The sequence below is a fragment of the Pantherophis guttatus genome, chromosome 1, assembly GCF_059756535.1.
Source record: "Pantherophis guttatus breed Tessera chromosome 1, ASM5975653v1, whole genome shotgun sequence".
Classification (NCBI taxonomy): Eukaryota; Metazoa; Chordata; class Lepidosauria; order Squamata; family Colubridae; genus Pantherophis; species Pantherophis guttatus.
In genome coordinates, this window is record NC_142063.1 from 186,049,893 (window position 1) to 186,068,820 (window position 18,928).

Consider the following 18,928-nt stretch of genomic DNA (forward strand, 5'->3'; position numbering starts at 1 on the left):
TAGAGATGCTGCATTTATGAAAAAAGTGAAGCACTTCTTCCCAATCACTTTCAAAGCATGCACAAGATAATCAGTAACACTTTCTTTGAAATCATTAACGAATGGGTAGAATAATCCTACATTCAACTGTTATAATAGCTCTCTTATTAGATTAGATTGCTGCAATTGTGTTTATTACTTCCTAAAGTAATTATATTTACTTTCAAGGAGTCACTTACATATAATTGATTATTAAAAGGCCACGGCAGTATTATCTGAGAATTACCTTTGCTTTCCTGACAAGAGTTCATGGTGAAATGATACAAAAAGGACTATGACAAAGTAATTACCATTCATAACTCATTTAGTTTCCATGGGAACTGTTGAAGATACATGACTCAGCAACAAAACAATGTGAATATGGAAATAATTAGTTACTTACTGATACATTTTCTTGTAGACCATTGCACTTGTTAACAGAAGAGGTGGGTTCTGAGAACACAGAAGACAAAAAGTCGGGATTGGCTGCTGCATCCTCACTGCTATTAGAATAAGAAACTGGACATTCTAAAACTCTAGGGGTGTCTTCCTGGATGATTGAGTTCTCCGAGCACAGGCTTTCAAAGGCTATACTATGCATAATATCAACTTCTGAGAAGGGTGTTAGGGAAATACTCGCTTGAAAGTCTAAATTTTGGTTCTCTTTTCTCATATTCTCAGGAGAATCCCACCAAGTTTTATTCATGATTATATTCTGAAAGCAATTTGGTATTGTTTGAGAGATTTGTGAGTTTTGAGAATCCTGATTTGATTGCCACATATTTTTAAAAAGAAGTTTCAGATTTTGCTGTACTTCATTATGATCTGTTTGCTTCCTCTGAATAAAAGGGATGTCTTGCAGTTGTTTATTGTGAATATTTGGATTTCTGCTCGAGATCTGCAGATTAGTCACACTATCTTCTTCCTGTAAAATAATACAAATCTTTAGAAAATTGCTGTAAATTGAATACTTCCTAACATTAGCTGAGATAAAACAGAAAATAGGGAGCTTTGTGCAAACATGCTTTCTATAAAAGAAAATGAAGCACAACTACATTTCTCAGTATGAATTCAGAAAAGTTTATTTTTCCTAGTCATCTAGCATTCAGTGATACTTCAAAGTTAACTTGTTTGAAATTTCCTAACGTTGTGGTATTTTCCCCCCAATTAGATATACTGACCCATTCTTTTGATAATATGTTTAGAGTAAGTCTGTAAAGATGCATCATAACAATATTAAGTTTTGGTATGATGGCTTGGCAAGAGCCTTGGTAGTACAGGGGTTTAAGGCACCTTGTTATTAAGCTGGTTATTAAGACCAGCTGCCTGCAATTACTGCAGGGTTCGAATCTCACCAAGGCTCAAGGTTGACTCAGCCTTCCATCCTTTCTAAGGTAGGTAAATTGAGGACCCAGTTGTGGGGGCAATAAGCTGACTTTGTATAAATATACAAAAGGATGAAGGCTATTGCTGAGCACATTGTAAGCCGCCCTGAGTCTTCGGAGAAGGGCGGCATATAAATCAAATTAAAAAAAAAAAAAGCTAGTATTACTGGTGATAGGCACATTCTGCTTACTGAAAAATGATTGATAATTTTCCTATACATCTGAGTTTCTTTTAACGATGTTTATCTTAACCTCTGAGTCTATTAAAGATTTAGCAATAATTGGGGTTAATACCTACCAGTGGGAATGAAAAATCAGCAGATGCGGAAAGCATATTACTTAAATCTTCCCCTTTCTCTTTTTCTTCAGAGGAAAATAAGGCATGAACATCAAGGGTATTAGGACATGCAACTTTTTTCTGGTAATTGTCTCGGTCATTTTCCATAGGGATCTTCAGCTGTGAGTGAAACAGATCTTTTTCAGACCTTAGTAATTCTAGTTCTTCCACCTTTTTCTTAATTTCAGCCTTCAGTTCTGCAAGAGTAACTTGAAGTTCACTTATCTTTCTTTGATAAGTGATCTCGTTATTGTGCAGTGCTTGTGTCATAATTTTAAATTCATTTTCAAGTTTCACAATATTTTCGGTTGTATGCTGAACTTTAGCTGCTTGCTCTACATTCTGCTCTGACACTATTTGGAGTTGTAGTTCTGTCTCTAACAGTTTCATTTCTCTCTCTCTTCGGTGAACTTCAAGATCCTGACTACATGAATTCATCTCTTTCATTTCATCTTCCTTTTGCATTACATACACCTTCAGAAGCATGTGTTGTTCTTGCATTTCTTTGTATAACAACTGTAAAGATGCTAACGCAGAACAGTGCTGCCTAGAAGATTCCTGAACATTTTCAAAATTTTGTTCTAGGATTTTAAATTCCATTTTAAACTGAGATTCTTTTTCATTAAGCAGCTGCTGCAAAGTTTCTTTATCCATCAAAGACATTTCTAGTTGTTTCTGAAGTTCATTCTGACTGCTACTAAGCCATACACAGTTGTCATCACCTTTTTCGTTTTCTAAAAGACTTTGTGACCCTTCCTTAAATTTATTATCAAGATTCTCTTCTGGTTCTTCCAAAGAAAAATAATTTGGATTGCCTTGCCCATTTTCAATTTCATGATAAATAGGTATAAGAGCTCCTGACTCCTCCTGAAGCTTCTTAATTACTTTACGAAGCTCTTCGATTTCATCTTCTTTTTTTCTTAACAAATGCTCCTTCTCACTACGAAGTTCTTCTATAGTTGATTTCATGACTTCGGTTTCAAGCATTTGCTTTTCGAGAACCTGAAATATTACTATGCATTAGTTCTGACGTATCTTTTTATTTTTAAACATATATTATAAACATATTTTATTTTATGTGATCTATGTGGACAGATCTTTTTAAGATCTTTTGGTGGCGCAGCAGACTAAAGTGCTGTTAAGTAGCACCAGCTGCCTGCAATTACTGCAAGTTCAAATCTCACCAGGCTCAAGCCTTCCATCCTTTCGAGGTAGGTAAAATGAGGACCCGGATTGTGGGGGCAATAAGCTGACTTTGTATAAAAAAGAACACCGCGGGGGGGTGGGGGGCGAAAACCCTACTAAGCAGGTATATACAAAAGTATGAAGGCTATTGCTTAAAGCATTGTAAGCCGCCCTGAGTCTCCGGAGAAAGGGCGGCATATAAATCGAAACAATCAATCAATCAATCAATCAATCAATAATTTTAATATTGTGAAGTAGAAACTAATTAGAAACTCAAATAAAAACGTGATTGTGGGCTGAAAAGAAATGATGACTCAAGCAGATAGTCCTCAACTTACAGATAGTCCTCAACTTACATCAGTTCATTTAGTGACTGTTTAAAGTTACAATGGCACTAAAAAAAAGCGAATTTATGACCATTTTTCACACTTATGACCACTGCAGCATCCCCATGATCATCTGATCAAAATTCAGATGCTTGTGAACTGACTAATATTTATGACAGTTGCTGTGTCCTGGGGTCATATGATCACCTTTTCTGGCCTTCTGACAAGCAGAGTCAACAGGGAAGCCAGATTCACTTAACCATGTTACTAACTTAACAACTGCAGTATTTCACTTAACAAATGTGGCAAGAAGAGTAGTAAAATTGGACAAAACTCACCTAGCAAACTTCTCACTTAGCAACATAAATTTTGGACTCAGTTGTGGTCATAAACTGGGGTCTACCTGTATTTGTCATATTTGTCACATAAGCTGTGGTGGTGCAGTGGTTAGAATGCAGCAAGCTATCTCTGCTGACTGCTGGCTGCAGTTCAATTTTTCCCAACTCATGGTTGACTCAGCCTTCCATCCCTTCTCGGTAAAATGAGGAGCCAGATTATTGGAGGCAATATGCTGACTCTGTAAACTGCTTAGAGAGGGCTCTAAAAGCACTGTGAAAAGTCTAAGTCTAAGTGCTATTTCTATTTAGGTCAATAAATAAAATCTAGTATTTTAGAACTTTAGCAGTAGAAACTTCTAAAATAATATTCTCACTGCTTGAGTTTCTGGCAATTTTGTTGTTATATCTGTTTGAATCTCTATAATTTAATATATATCAATAGATAAGGCAAATTTTAAAAAGTGGTATTTGTTACCTCATTTTCCTTGCTACTCTCTATTTTTTGTTCCAGTCTCTCAATTTGTTCATTCAGGTGATCAGTTTCTTGATTTTTTTCTTCAAGCAAGGATTTGAGAAACTGCAGAATAACCAGCTCATTTTCACCTGGATTTTGACATCGTATGGCCAATTTTTCAATGTTTTCCTAACAGAAAAAAGGTCTGTGTTAGACAGATCAATCTATCACAATCTGTTCCTTTACTGTTGACAAAAATAAAACTGCATGCTGAAACTCCAAATATGTCCCACATTGTGGAAAATATTAATAATACTTTTTTTTAGTTTATATGTATTAAATCAGTACCTTCTCTCTTATATTTGGAACAAATTATATTTGGAACAAATTGGAACAAATAGCCTCTGCTATTAGGAATATTATGAGATAGCATAGCCTTGATTAAAACAACTTTTGGCTTGCAGATGGGTAAAATTTAACAAAATACGTTTGCACTGTTATGTAATTCTGTTCAAAAGTACAAAGCTATTGCATTTTCCTATTTTCTAGGAAATAGATTGTGTTTTCAAGATTCTTTCTCTTAGCCTTAATAGAATCTGAGCTCAGACATCAAGCTACAAACAGGATTGAAACATAGCTTCTAAATGGGGGAAACTTATACTCCCAAGCTGAAGATACACGAGCCTTGCACTTTAAAAGCAAAATATACTTTGATGTGTGCTATATACAACATAGACATCAGTTAGCATGTAAAGTATAAAGATAATTCTGTTAAAATTTACAGCCTTCAGTGCCTCAAAATTTTACTTATATTTATGTTTTTAGGTTCCTTGCTCTTATTTGTATGTCAATGAGGACTTACTGTAATCGTCCAGGCCAAAGGTGTCTAAAGGTTGAATCATGGCAACTGGATCAATCTTTTTTAATCTGAGACGTTTTGTTGCTAATCCAAATAACTTCATCAGTCAGAGCAAAATTGCTATATTTGTATTTTTATGTCTATTTCCAAAAAATCACTGAGTGATAAATTTCTAACTCAAAGGGAGCCAGGCCGTAAAATACTACACTAGTTTCAATCTATAACAAAGTCTTATTTTTTTAAAATGAATAATGTTCCTTCAATTTTTCCTAGAAATTAGATGGGAAGTCTATCAAAACACCAATGTTAGCACTTCAACAAATGTAAATGGAAAAAACAGCTCTGCATTCCTTTCTGAAAACCATATAATGAATATAAACGTATCTGTTCTCCTAAGAAGTCCAATTTTGAACAGAGACACTGGAATTAAATTTAGGATTTGCATACCATCTTCTCCTAGTGCAATATTTCTCTAATTTTACTCATGCTTATTATTTGCTTTAAAAAAGGCTGTGCACCTAAACTAGATCTAAACTCTAGGTCTAGTTTTAATTACCGATAATGTTTCGTGGCATTGCTACAGCAAATTCTCCCAAAAACACATTATATGTTTTCTCCGTAATTAAGGTAATTTAGAGGTAGTTTCTAGGAACACAATCTCTAAAGAAACTATTTTTCCTTAAAATTAAATTGCAGACGTACTTTCAGGTGTGCATTTTCTTCTTTCAATTGGATTAGTTTGTTGATGTTAGCATTTTTTTCCACTTCTAACTTTGATTTCAGCTGTAAGATTTCTTCATTTTTATTCATTAAATTCTCTTTAAATTTTTCAAGTTGTTCTAATAAATCAGCAACCTGAAGCAAAATGAAATTATGGAATTAAACAAACTATTACTATCTTCAGTCATTCTATCAACATATCTTTGTAAAAGTTCACATTATTTATTTATATAAATTATATATATTTCAGTTAGAATGACTCCTAAACTGTAAACATCTATCAAAAGAAAGAAAATTACACCCAGATTTGCAAACCTGAGCTAAAAACTCTCTTACAAAAAATGGTGACGAATGCGCTAGCTTCATTGTTTACAAGCAATCATCAAGGAAACCTCCAGCTTTTCTTTCTTTCCTCAGATCAGAAAAGTAAGAAAGAATTTGGAAAATGCTAAAAAGAGACTTAATTCTTTTTATGGGTTGTGGAAATTAAACAAATGGCATTTTGTGCAAGTATGGAAATGTTTTCTGCAGACTCCATTTAACCATGAAGATTTTTCTGAGAACTAAATAAGACCTAATATTCTTTGTATTTTAGAGAAGATAGAATCAATTGTTCCATCTGCCCATGATGGATAGAAACTAAATTGGGATGTTTCAGGAGGCAGAGATTAATGGTCGCAAATCTCATTCAGCACTGTTGTAACTTCAAACAGTTGCTGAAAAAATGGTCTTTAAATGAGGATTATCTGTATAAACATCTGCAAACAAAAGAAAAAGGATCTGTGGACTTTTACAAAAGACATTATGCATTTATAAATTATATTCTTGGAATAGGATTTTTCACTGCTAATTATATTTTCACATGAGAATAATCAACATGAAATTTGTTCCCACTGAGTTTTATTTGATGTACCTCTCTCTCTTTTGTTGTAAGTTCTTCTTGTATTTTTAGTTGTTCCTTTAGCATTATATGATCCTCATTAGTATCAGTAAGTACTCTATGTCTAACTTCATCTAGTTTAGATTGCAAAGTAGAAATCAGAATTAAATTTTTGTTATGTTGCTGCTGTAATGTTCCTTTATCCTGTAAAACATCAAAAATTGCTTGAATAAGTAAATATTGTATAAATAAATATTTTTTCATACATGTTGATGTTTTAGCTTTCTAGAAACAACAAAAGCAAGAGGCAAGTGCTGCTCTAGTCAGTAATCATGTGATCATCTTTTGAAAGGATTTTATATGTATTAATATGTAATTAATTGAAGATAATTAAAGTTCACAAAGCCCTATAATTAGGCAATCCAGTCCAATACCCCCTTCCCAGTAAAGAAAGTAGTTAAACTACTCTTTACATCTTGTTGTTGAGTACATTCAATAAAGAGAATTTCCCTCACTGTTCTGGGTAATTGGTTTCGTTCTGGAAGTCCTTTTTTGAAATATTGAACTGTTATCTCACTAACTCAAATCCATAATAAACATTTTCTCCAGTGGACTTAGCTTCTTATTCCCTTGATTATCGTTGCTACCCTTTGAACACTTGCATTTCAGGCAGGCTCCAGGAGAGAAACAGTATTGATCACACTTGTGATTTGATAATCTCGCAAAAGTGTGATAGGAATAATGCATCCATCCTTGCTCTCCTTGACCTCTCAGCACCCTTCAATACCACTGACCATAGTAGCCTTTTGGTATGGCTGCAAGTTCTAAGTGGCACAGATTTGCATTGGTTTGGCTGTTTTCTAAGACTGGTCCTAATCAGTATTGATAGACTGAAAGGTCCAGTCCCTGGCCACTCCTTTGTGACATATGCAGGGCTTGGTACTTTCTGCGCTCCTCTTTAACATCTACAGATAGCTGCTGGGAGACATCATCTATCACTTTGGGATGAGGCATCATCAATTTTCTTGACAATACTCATATTGTCATCCAGGTGACCCACATGTTGCTATTGCTACCATCTTGCAGTACTTGGAGGTTATGGGGTCTGGATGGGAACAACAGACTTTGGTTAAACTCTGATAAGACTCCAAGTGGCTATAGTTTCATGGATCCTCTTTAGTTCTGGATAGGGTTGCACTGCACCAGAGAGATCCCATGCACAACTTGGGGTTCTTCCTAGACTCACAACTCTTGCTTGAAGAAGGCAGTTGTAGCTAGGAGAAACTCTGTGCAATTTTGTGTTGCATGCTAGTTGCGTTCTTTCCTGGATCATGGGTCCCTGAAATCAATCTCTCAGGCCTTGGTCATCTTGCAATGTGATCAGCAGAAGTTGGTGAATAATTCTTTTGTTTCATTTTTGTTTCCTAAGCTGCATAGTCCAACTACATTTTTGTCAATATCTCCATCTTCGGCATTCCAGTCTCCAATCATATGCAACTCATCTTGCTTACATGTTGTGTTCGCTTTCAGATTGAACTTGACCATAAAACTCATCAACCTCCTTTTCTTCTACATCAGTCATTGAGTATAAACTTGGATAATCTTCATATTAAAGTCCAAGAAGTCTAATTGGTATTATTTGGTCACTGTTTGCATTATATCCATTGTCCTTGCTAAATCCTTCCTGAAGCAATGCTGTACTTTTTTGTTTTTCATGTCCTAGCTAGTGAACAGTATAATCTTTTGACTGAAAATGTCCAATCCCAGGCCATTTCTATTTGTTGATGCTTAAGATATCAATAAACAGTTCACGGATATCATATTTTATTGCATTCAGTTTTTCCATGATCATGTTCTTTATGTTCCATATTTCCACTATAATTCTTCTTTCCCGCTTTAATTTCACTGGACAACTTTTTTCAAAAGTTTTGCTTTCTGGAAACCTTCTGATGATTATCATAGATTCCTTCAAACTGAACACAAATATAATTTCAGGAGGACATATCACATAGGAATCTTGAGAGTATGAAATTAATTTTCAATTATTATAATGTATTTAGTTACTAATATTTCTGACATGCTGCATGAGTTCAACAGGGGCAGAAGTGTTTAGCTGATGATTTTGGTTTGTACTCAAGTGCCAGTTGCTCCTCACTGCAGTGTTTAACAATAGCCAGCCAGCCAGTATTAATGGATTCCAGTTGCCCTGATATCATTTTTTGATTATGGCAGTATCCTAATGAAAATCTTCATGATGTTTTTCACTGACTGCACCTAGATTTTGGGGAAAGAAGTCCAAGAGTGCATACAGAAAATGAATCTTAGTGACATTTTGAATTCCATGGTCACATGTGCCATAAGAGGTTTGTCAACCAGATGAATGTATGTTGGTGCTCTATAGTTGCCAAGAAAATTCTCAACATCTTCCCTGAATGCATTCCAGGCAATTTTCTCTAGCCTGACTAACAGATCTTTGAATTGCTTGACACTAATAATGTATCTGATCTGTGGACCAACAAAAGCCTTCCTTAATCTTGGCATCAGTTATTCTTGGAAACAACATTTTTAATCAGTGAGTTTTATGTAAAGTGGAGGCAAAAATATTTGCCGTGTCAACAAGGGTTCATGGGCCACATTTTTCTCTCCTGGAACCAAATTCTTTCAGAGTGGTTATTTCTTTTTAATGTAAGGTGACCCTCTTGCACGGCTGTCCCATCTGCATATGTAACAACAGTACTTGGTATATCTGAGCTGCATTTCAAGCAGCAGAGCCACTACTTTTGGATCTCCATAGATATTTCAGTTGCATTTGGTGTACTCGATGTGCTTCAACAACAGTTCCGTTTTGCCATTATGTAAAAACAGAAGATTTCTATAGAACATTAAGCAATAGGTTAAATTACAGGTTATTTTTGTGATTAGCAGCCAAAAATCTGTAAGACATACCCAAAAGTGTTCAGGAAGCAAAATCTTCATTATCCAGTGTTTTCACTGTGTCCAGTGTCTGCACAGAAACATCAGCAACTGGCTATCCTGAATGCTTTAATCTAACCACTTCACTGATACTGTTAGATCCTCAGCATTTTCTCAATACGATGCTGAGTGCATCTGACCTGAGAGAACTAATGTCTGGCATTATACTGGCAATCACTTTATACTGTATAACCGAGTGATTTTCTTGATAAAATAAAGAAATGTTTTTGCAATTGCTTTCTTCCATATAAAATGAAATGATACTTTGGCCATAGTTACTAAAGTGATCATCCACTGCAAGCATCTACCCAATATACAGTAGGTACCTATTTACTTTACCTGACCAGCTGGGATGACCATCAAACCTTGATGAGAATATATTCTTACGCTCTTATCAAGAAAATTACCAATAATAAAAATGAGATATGATTAATAAACAAAAACCTATTCAAAATAAGGGGGGCCTGGTGGCTCAGCATTAAGATGCTGGGCTTGACAGCTGGAAAGCTGGCAGCCCAGGTTCGAGAGCAGAGCACCATGTGACAGGGTGAGCTCCTGTCCTCGCCCCAGCTCTTCCTAACCTAGCACTTTGAAAACATGCAAATCCGAGATACATAGGAACGACTTTGGTGGGAAGGTAACATCGTGCTGGCCACATGACCGCCAAAATGTCTTTGGACAATGCTGGCTCAATGGCCTTAAAACAGAGATAAGCAGTTCCCCCTTAGTTGGCAATGACTAGTGAAGTAAAATCTGAAGGGACCCCTTTACCTTTTATTCAAAATAAACAGATATTCCCTGATTATATTTCAATCAGTCATGTGCTTTCAGACCTCTTCCTGCCCCTCACAATGCTTCCAAATACATGCCCATGCCTCTTAGTAGACCAAGCCAAAATAGTTGAGTAGCTACATTTTTCTTTACTACCTGTTTGCATTTTCCCATCTTCATTGAGAAGTTTGTACATTTGAAAAAAAGCGCACAATTTCAGTTATTAGCTGTCCTGTATAAATTCCAAACCCTTTACTAAAAATATAATATTACAAAATTAAGCTTACTTCTTTTAATTCAATTTCCTTCTTTTTCATTTTTTCCAGTTCCTGCATATGTTTATCAACATTCTTTGCCACCTCCTTATTCAGACACTGCAACTCCCTGACCTGTCCTTCCAACTTTTCTATTTCTTCATTACGAGCAGCAAGGAGTTCCTCTATTTGCTCTTTTTCTGTAAAAAGTCTGTTATAATCATCCACTCTCTCTTTTATTTCATTGTGGAGCGATTCTACCTATAAAGACAAATACAAAAGAAACACCAACGATAAGAAAATAATCACCATATTCCTAATATTTTTACTTTGATTAATCTAATGTTTCAAATCAAAAGCTGCTCCTTGGCAGTACTAAAAACCCGAAGGCCTATATTCAGTTAGCTCCTGCTCAAAGTATTTTGCTCCAAGGCAACTGGAGACTCTCTGAAAGATCCCAAGAGATTACAAGGAAGAAAAAAGATAAATCTTAATGCATGTATGGTAGTCAAGTCATTATACTTCATCCTGTAATGTAGACAATTTATATATTCAACATATTCTAGTTTTAATGATACAGTCATATAAATGCTAAGATACACATAGGTCTCATGTAGTCCTGCCTTGCATCAGAAATGAATGGGGGGGGGGAGGCTTAGATAAAACAGTATGCCTAATTATAATTAATTAATATGCATCTTTAACTTTTCAATGTTTAATGGCTAGTGGTACTATTGATATAACAAAAAGGATGAAGGCTATTGCTGAGCACATTGTAAGCCGCCCTGAGTCTCCGGAGAAGGGCGGCATATAAATCAAATTAAAAAAAAAAAGTTGATTTTAGAGCTTTATTATGTACTGTATCTTATTGCACTGAAAAAAGTAAGAAATTACTGCTTTTTGTTTCTTTTTAAAAATTTTCTCACTTCCCTCACTTTATCTCCTCTGTCCCCTTTCTCCATTGTCTTTATTTCTATTTCTATTTTATATTAAGAGAAAACTTTTAATAAAATAAAATTAAAAAAAGATTATGATCCAGACATGCCAGGTGTTATGATTACAACATTGCAAGCTGCACTCATGTGATTGCCATTTGTGATATTCCCTGGTTTCCCAGAAACAAAGTCAATGGAGAAGCTGAAGGGAATATCACAAATTGCTCTTGCTACCTCCCCCCACCTCCCCCAAGGAACTCCTTATGGAGTATGAGATCAAAAAAGGTAGCAGGAGCAACTTGTGATCTACCCTGTCAGTTCTGGATCATAATCTTTTTTAATTTTTAATTTATTTTGAATCTCTTACTCTATAGCACTGTGCCTGCACTGAATAACATTACCCCATACATCTATGGCTTCCACCAATCTGTATAGTCTCTGCTTATCCACTTATGCCCTCTGTTGGCCCTTCCAAGATCTCCAATGATCTGCATGTAGCCAGCAACTGCCTTGTAAAGGGCCAGGCCATATGCACTTTGTCAGCAGTGGGAGGAAAAAGACAAAGCTGGTGGAGCATGCATGGCAAAGGGCAGAGCAGCAGTAGTGTAAAAAGAGCATAGGGTAGCAGGGACAGCAAAGATGGCAGAGTGTAGGCTGGCCAAAAGAGTAGAGAAAAGGGGGAAATAGGCAGGTGGGAAGAGTTGAAGCAGAGGCAACAACAGCAGAAGTGTGAGGTTCTGTGTTGTGACTCCGACTCCTGAGCCTGTCCTCATGGAGGAAGAGGACTCAGAAGGTGAGGGGGAGGAACTGACAAGGCCTCCCTCTCCAGGACCCTCCTCTCTGGCAATGCCTCAGGTTCCATCCAAAGGCCAGGGAAACAGCCTAGGATGGGCCAGGAGGAAGGCATTTCGGAGCACCCATTGATAGAGAGTGATAATGATGAATCCTGGCTTGATCCCAGGCAGCATCGGAGGGAGAAGCGTGCGCAGCAAAGGAAGAGGCGTGGGAGGGCCAGGAATTGAGCTGAGTCACTGAGCCACACCCCACAAGGGATAAAAGGGGGCGTGATTGCTCAGTAGGCTTTGTGACGGACAAAAGTTTTAACTCTAAAGAGTCACATGGTGAATCCTGCACTTCGACTCAGATATATTTTGGACTAAACTCTTGTGGATAATTTGTCACTCTGGAAACGGATTGCAGATAAGGCATCTCCTGCTTTTTGGGAGTACTAATTGGACTTGGCAGGCGTTTTACAGTAAGCTGCCAGAACTCTCGTCTGCCAGGAATTCTGGTCTATTTATACAATAAATTATTGGCAGGCGTTTGATACTGCATTTGTCTGTGTGAGGATGGGGGACAGAACATTCTGGTCTAATGACTGCATGATTCTGGACTAACAATAGTAACTGAGATTACTGAAATTGATCTAGGACAACTCACCACGGCCAACATACTGCAGCCAACTCACTATGGCCAAGTTGCCATGGGACAATTCAATGCTGTTTTAATTGTTTCATTCAGTTACTTTTATTATTCGTGACCATTTTTTTGTCAAAATTATTTTAACTCTTGTATTTCTGGATTGACTTTATTTTATTATTTGCCACAGTCACATTGAAATTAATTTAAATTTTGTATTTGTTGAATTATCCTGTGGCGAGTTGTCCCATTCCATACTGAAACTGCCAAACGGTGCAGTCATATGAAGTTTCGCTTGAGAAGCGCTTAGCTTAACGATGGAAATTTTGGGCCCAACTAGGGTCATTAAGTGAGGATTACCTGTAAGGATTTCATTGCAGGAACCTTTAAATGCTCCATGATAATGAGGAAAGTGAATCAAGTTGACTGATTAATTTATAGCTGGTTCTGATCTTCATAAAGCCTATATACTCTAGATTGCCACATTTCATAAAATGATACCAGAAAAAGCTTGGGAAACTATGGCATTAGAACACTACTTTGATTTCTATTCCTTGTTCTGTCAGTAAGCACTCATCAACTTCATTTACTCATTGCTGATTAGAAGCAAAAAAATTGGAGGAAATGAGTGAGCCTATAAAGTTTCACTTTCTCCCTGAGTGCCTCTAATTCATTTCCTTTTATTTGGGAAAGTCTACTAAAATTGTGGCCTGAGAGGCTTCAGTTCTGCCATCCTGTAGCTGAATTTACTTTTTCTCTGTTAAATCTTTTAAAATCTTTTGGTGCCCATGGTACATCAACAAAATGGTGTAAAACAAAACATTTATACTGAACTCATTGGAACACCATATCCTATTGTAATGGAACATAGTTTTCCTATTTAGCCTGCATACAATCACAGCAGATCATATTTGACTTCTAACATTCATTCTTCTTCATTTTGATAGATTCTCTTAATGCTTGCTTCAAGCACAAGGCTGCCCAGCCAACAAAATACTTATATTGTAAGTTAACACTAAAAATAGTTTTGATATGCAATGATTTTACTCACCAAATAGGTTCTGGACTTTCCAGAAGCTTGGGATTTTGTTGTAAGTTTTAATTCCATTTCTAGTTTCTGAATTTCTTCTTGAAACTCATCACGTTCATGTTCTCTTTCAATAGCTTGCTTCTGTTAAGAAAATGAAAGTTAATTTTACAGATATTAGAGTCTATTTTAGATTTCAAACCAAATCAAAATAATTTAATTACTAATTTTTAACATTTATTTTTTTCATAGATTAGCATAATTTTATACTTTGCGAGAAACCTTTAAGTCAGAGTGCTAGAAAAAAAAATATTCCAAATTTTTATACATGTTTTTCTTACATCCATGAAATCTCTCTGATTTTTCAGCTGTCTTTCAAGAGTTTCCATTTGTTGTCTTAGGTCAATAACTTCAGATGCCATTGCAGCTAGATTTTGATTTTTGTTTAACTGGTCTTCAAGTTCAATCTCCAAGATTTTCATCTGTGTATTCAAGTTTGAACAATCTTTCTCTGCTTGACACTGCAATTCCAAATTTGTTTTTGCTAGACGCTCTATCTCTTTGATTAATTCTAATACATAAAGGAAAAAAAGCAGTACCAAGAACATAACATTTTTCAAAATTCATATATTTTTAAATTAGTTATATACCATAAATTAATCTTTTTTTCAATACACTAGAATTATAATTATGACTGAGATTGGCATCTAACATTGTCTTGGCAAGGCCCAGAATTGACTGCATGTAATACAGGGAATAAGAATCTAACTACTTTTTCCTTTGTAAAATATTCTGTAATATAGCTGTACAAGGAGGATTTTGGGAAGTTAAAGTGGAAGTTATAGCCACCTAACTCTGATGCCTATCATCATTGCTAGTAAACCTACAAGGAGCAAAAGAGGAGGGTTAATGAGAAGAAAACTTCACCATAGCTTCCCCAAATTTCAATCAGTTTTTGTGAAAAGGTTATCCTCATTCTCCCCAGATCCATGTATAATCATGTCTATATGGTATGGGTCACAATGCAAATGAATCTTTCAAGAAACATGAACATTTTCTAAAGTCGTTAATAAAAATATTATTGTTAGAATTAACACTTGTGCTGCAGTTTAACCAACATAAATACTATTGCCTACTTTTGTTTTAAGTAGATACAATGAAAATTACATTAACACTGGCAGCAGTCTTATTCTCCAGCCAACATTTACATAAATTACATAAATTACATATTTAATATAGTATTATATATTTCATTTCATACCAACTTCTCTCTCTCCCACATTGGCAGCCAAAGCTTTATTTTGATTTATTAGTAATTTTTGTTCCTCTGCAAATCTTGCATTATGCTGGGTTAACTTCTGAATCTGTGCTTTAAGCTTTTCCAATTCTGCAATGAGACGATGCTCAGATTCTTCTTTAAGTTTTAAAGCTTCTTCCAAATAATGTCTTTCTGTTAAATAACCTTCAATGAGACCTATAACTCAAAACAGAGTAACATTTGAATTATTATTGAACAACAGTAAAATAATTTATACAAAATAGTAATATAATAACTGTTAGTGCTTAGCCCTACTAAGCAGGTATATACAAAAGTATGAAGGCTATTGCTTAACGCATTGTATGCCACCCTGAGTCTACGGAGAAGGGCGGCATATAAATCGACCCAATCAATCAATCAATCAATCAATAATGCTAACATTCTCTATGTGTAGGATTCTATATGCAGGGAGTCTGTCTTTAAAATGTCAATTTCACTATATGTAATTGTTTACCATTTATTCTAATTATATCAACATTAAACCACCATACAGTTAAAGCATCAGATGGCAGTATAATCAGCATAGCATGAGATAATCTTTTTTCCCCATGTAATATACTGTGCTCTGCAATATTATAACACCATAATCAAAATACTCCTCCCTTAAAACTTTCTTGTTGTTATTTATTTCTGACTTCTTTTAATTTGATGGATGTAGTTTAATCAGAAATGTCTGTCATTGGTTGCTTCTGCCTGCATTATCAATGACAGCTCTCTAACCATTTTGGCTTCTTTTTCTGTTGTTTTAAATTTTTTCAATTATTAATGTCTTTTCCAATAACTATTGCCTTTCCATTAAGTTTCCATATTTAACCTTTTGCTTCATTATTAGTATTTCAATTGAGGATTCTGACTTTACATCATCCAACACTGAATGATGTTGTGGTCCAAGTATTCTCAATTTTTCCAGATTGAGCAAATATCAAATTTTAAAATGGGCTGGATCTGTAAGTTGCAGAGAAAAACACTCTAGTTGTAAGTTGCAGAGAAAAACACTCTAGTAAATATATCAGTGCATTCCTATAGGAAATGTAGTTAAGCAGCTACTCAGTGTTGCTGACCGCTCCATTTTAAGTCTCTTCTCTCTGATCACATGATCCAGGCTGGAATATATGCTTCCCACTATCCACATTCCAAGTCCTTGAAATACATAGATGCAATGTACTAATTTGTTATTCTAAAACAGTACTGACGCCTCACCTCTTATAGCCAGTTCTGGTAAAGTGTGGCAGAAAGAATTGTAGAAGCCATGTTTTCCCTATCTTCTTTATTAATTGACAAATTAATAGCTCATATTTCTCAGGAATAATCCAGTACTCAATTGATTTTTACTACTGTACCTAAATTTTTAACTGAATTCTACTGTCAAATTATGAGGATTAGCAATAAAGAATAGAATGAATGAAATTATATATAATAGAGTCAAGTGAAAACTTTAGCAACTGGAAAAACATGTTGCTATAGTAGCAAAATTCCAGTATTTATTCAATGTTTATGGCTCTCTACTTGCTAAGAATTTTCCTCCTCTTCATGTAATTGTGGCCAGGTCCATGATCCATTACTGGGAAGTTTAGCTTGCTTACCTTTTGCTTTATGAAGCTCTAACACAAGTTGATTCTGCACTTTACTCTCTTCATTAAAACAGTCCATTAATTCGTGCTGTTCATTAAATGTTTGGCATGATTCCCAATTCTTATTCTTGCATTCCTCTTTAATCTTACTATGGATATTGTGCATTTCCTCCAGCTTCCAAACAAAGAGATTTAAAAGACAATGAAAATATGTACTCTGAGAGACAACCTGAAGTCTTAGATTGCACCTAGTCCCCAAATCCCTCTTATAGCTGTCACCTGAGATTATTATCAAAATCTGATGGCAAATGACTAAATAGTAGCACAATTCCTAGTGCTTATTGGCGGGAAATATATCTAGAAAGCTGATTTCTCCCTGCCCTCTTCCAAGAATCCAATGAAAGAAAGGATAAGGAATCCTAGCTTTGTCAGTAACATAAACATATCAGCATTCTGTAACTATTTTAAATTTAAGTACAGTACCTTCAAAGGAAAGATATTAAATTGTAGTGAAGTTTCATCTATACTCATATTTTTCTTACACAAAAACAATTTGTAGATAGGAAATTTTATATATAAAATTTGAAACCCTGAAGGTTGTGATCCTTGGGAGACTGAGCATCCAGGTGTGTATGTCACAATTAAAATAATGCCTTAGGCATGGTGTCATGTTTGGACTTTGGAGTATTGGTAAGATAAGAATATAAGTATCCACCTGCTTCCTTTTTGAAGCAGAAAAAAGGGTTTCTAGGGTTTTATGAACCATCACCAAGATTAAATTCTATGTTATATTATAGAATATTATTTGAAAGGAACGTTTACACTTCCATAATGTTTTTATTATACAAAATGTTTAATTTATCTATTAGATTATCATTATATGTAAAATGCCATTAGTTTTGAAAATGTTAAACTACTAAAAATAAAGTAAAGCTATTAATATATTTAGTGGACTGGAGTTTTAGTACAATTGAAATGGACAATTTCAATTTCTTAAGAAGCGTAAGTGATATTTAATCATATGGCAAAGCATTATTCAATAATGATTGATAGATACTGACCAATGATAGTTGGGTTTCATGTATCTCAGAATTCTCAATTGATGTGCCATGCAATAATTGTACTCTTTAGAATGTCTATAACACTATTAGTAATGTTGGGTATTTTTACTTGCTATGTTTCATAAAGCTACATTGATCTCTCGCTGTTTTATTTAATCATATTGCTGAGCATGTAGTTATTTGCTTCACTTATGACCATTCATTCAGCGACTGTTCAAAATTATAAAAATGCTGAAGAAAGGACATGCAATCTGTACTCAAATTTATGGATGCTGCAGTGCATCCATGGTCACATTATGATAATTTGGGCGCTTGGCAATCCACCTGCCATTCTGACCAACCACAAGGACACTGCAACTGCCCCACTGATCTATCACCACCCCACCTCTGTTTTGCCAGATCCCAGAGGCCCTGGGTCTCCTCCCCACTTAGTCATGCCTTACTCCACTTTGGAAAATCACACCCTCCTGAGATCCTGAAAATAGTGCCCACTTCCAAAATGCCATCCACTTCTGGGATGGCTCTAGGTGGCTCTGTAGGAAGGCCCTGTATCACATTGGCTGGATGCTCTTTCAAGAAAGGTGACCTTCAGAAGAGGTAAGCAGACAAGGCGTGATGGGATAGGGTGGAAGCTCAAGATCTGTTGTTCCCAGTGGGGTGGGAAGCTGTGCAAGGTTGCCTAAGGAATGGGGGCGCCTTGCACACACCGCGTATGAGCTGGGAGAGATGCTGCAGAGTGGGCCTATGCCTATGCCAGGTCTCCCAGGAACCCACTCCCATCCTGAGGCACCCTGCAGTCTGCTTAACAACCCCGAAAGAGAGAGCAGGGATTGTGGTCTTTAAGCAGGGCAGTCATGCAGGTGCCTGTTAATAACCACAACAATTTATCACTGTAATTCCAGGCTCAATTGTGGTCATAAGGCGAGGACTATCTTTATTTAAAGTGCTATACTGAAGACTGTTTGAGATGCAATAACATGTGAACTATACATAACAGCAGCATATCAATTCAAGAACTTATCTCCCTTCCCTCCATTGATATAAAAGAATAGGTCTTTAGCACTGCCTGGCTTCCCATGCTATTAATATATAAAATT

The 18,928-nt window shown here is 35.7% G+C and overlaps 1 protein-coding gene across 4 annotated transcripts in view; it reads right to left on the reverse strand.

Moving 5' to 3' along the window:
• The window catches only part of PCNT (pericentrin), a 105,116-nt gene that overhangs the window by 47,599 nt on the left and 38,589 nt on the right, over positions 1–18,928 (reverse strand). For 3 of the 4 annotated variants that reach the window (XR_015731211.1, XM_087882218.1, XM_034426866.3), the window contains exons 18-27: positions 16,783–16,945; positions 15,143–15,355; positions 14,223–14,452; positions 13,906–14,025; positions 10,534–10,761; positions 6,536–6,706; positions 5,605–5,757; positions 4,065–4,232; positions 1,702–2,742; positions 422–943 (exon numbers count right to left, since the gene is read on the reverse strand). Coding sequence is in view for 3 of the 4 variants with exons in the window: in XM_087882218.1 (XP_087738344.1) it covers positions 422–943; positions 1,702–2,742; positions 4,065–4,232; positions 5,605–5,757; positions 6,536–6,706; positions 10,534–10,761; positions 13,906–14,025; positions 14,223–14,452; positions 15,143–15,355; positions 16,783–16,945 (3,009 nt within the window). In the remaining variant the exon portion in view is untranslated. The remainder of the gene's footprint in view (positions 1–421; positions 944–1,701; positions 2,743–4,064; positions 4,233–5,604; positions 5,758–6,535; positions 6,707–10,533; positions 10,762–13,905; positions 14,026–14,222; positions 14,453–15,142; positions 15,356–16,782; positions 16,946–18,928) is intronic. The other variant, XM_087882219.1, reaches the window with a different exon arrangement.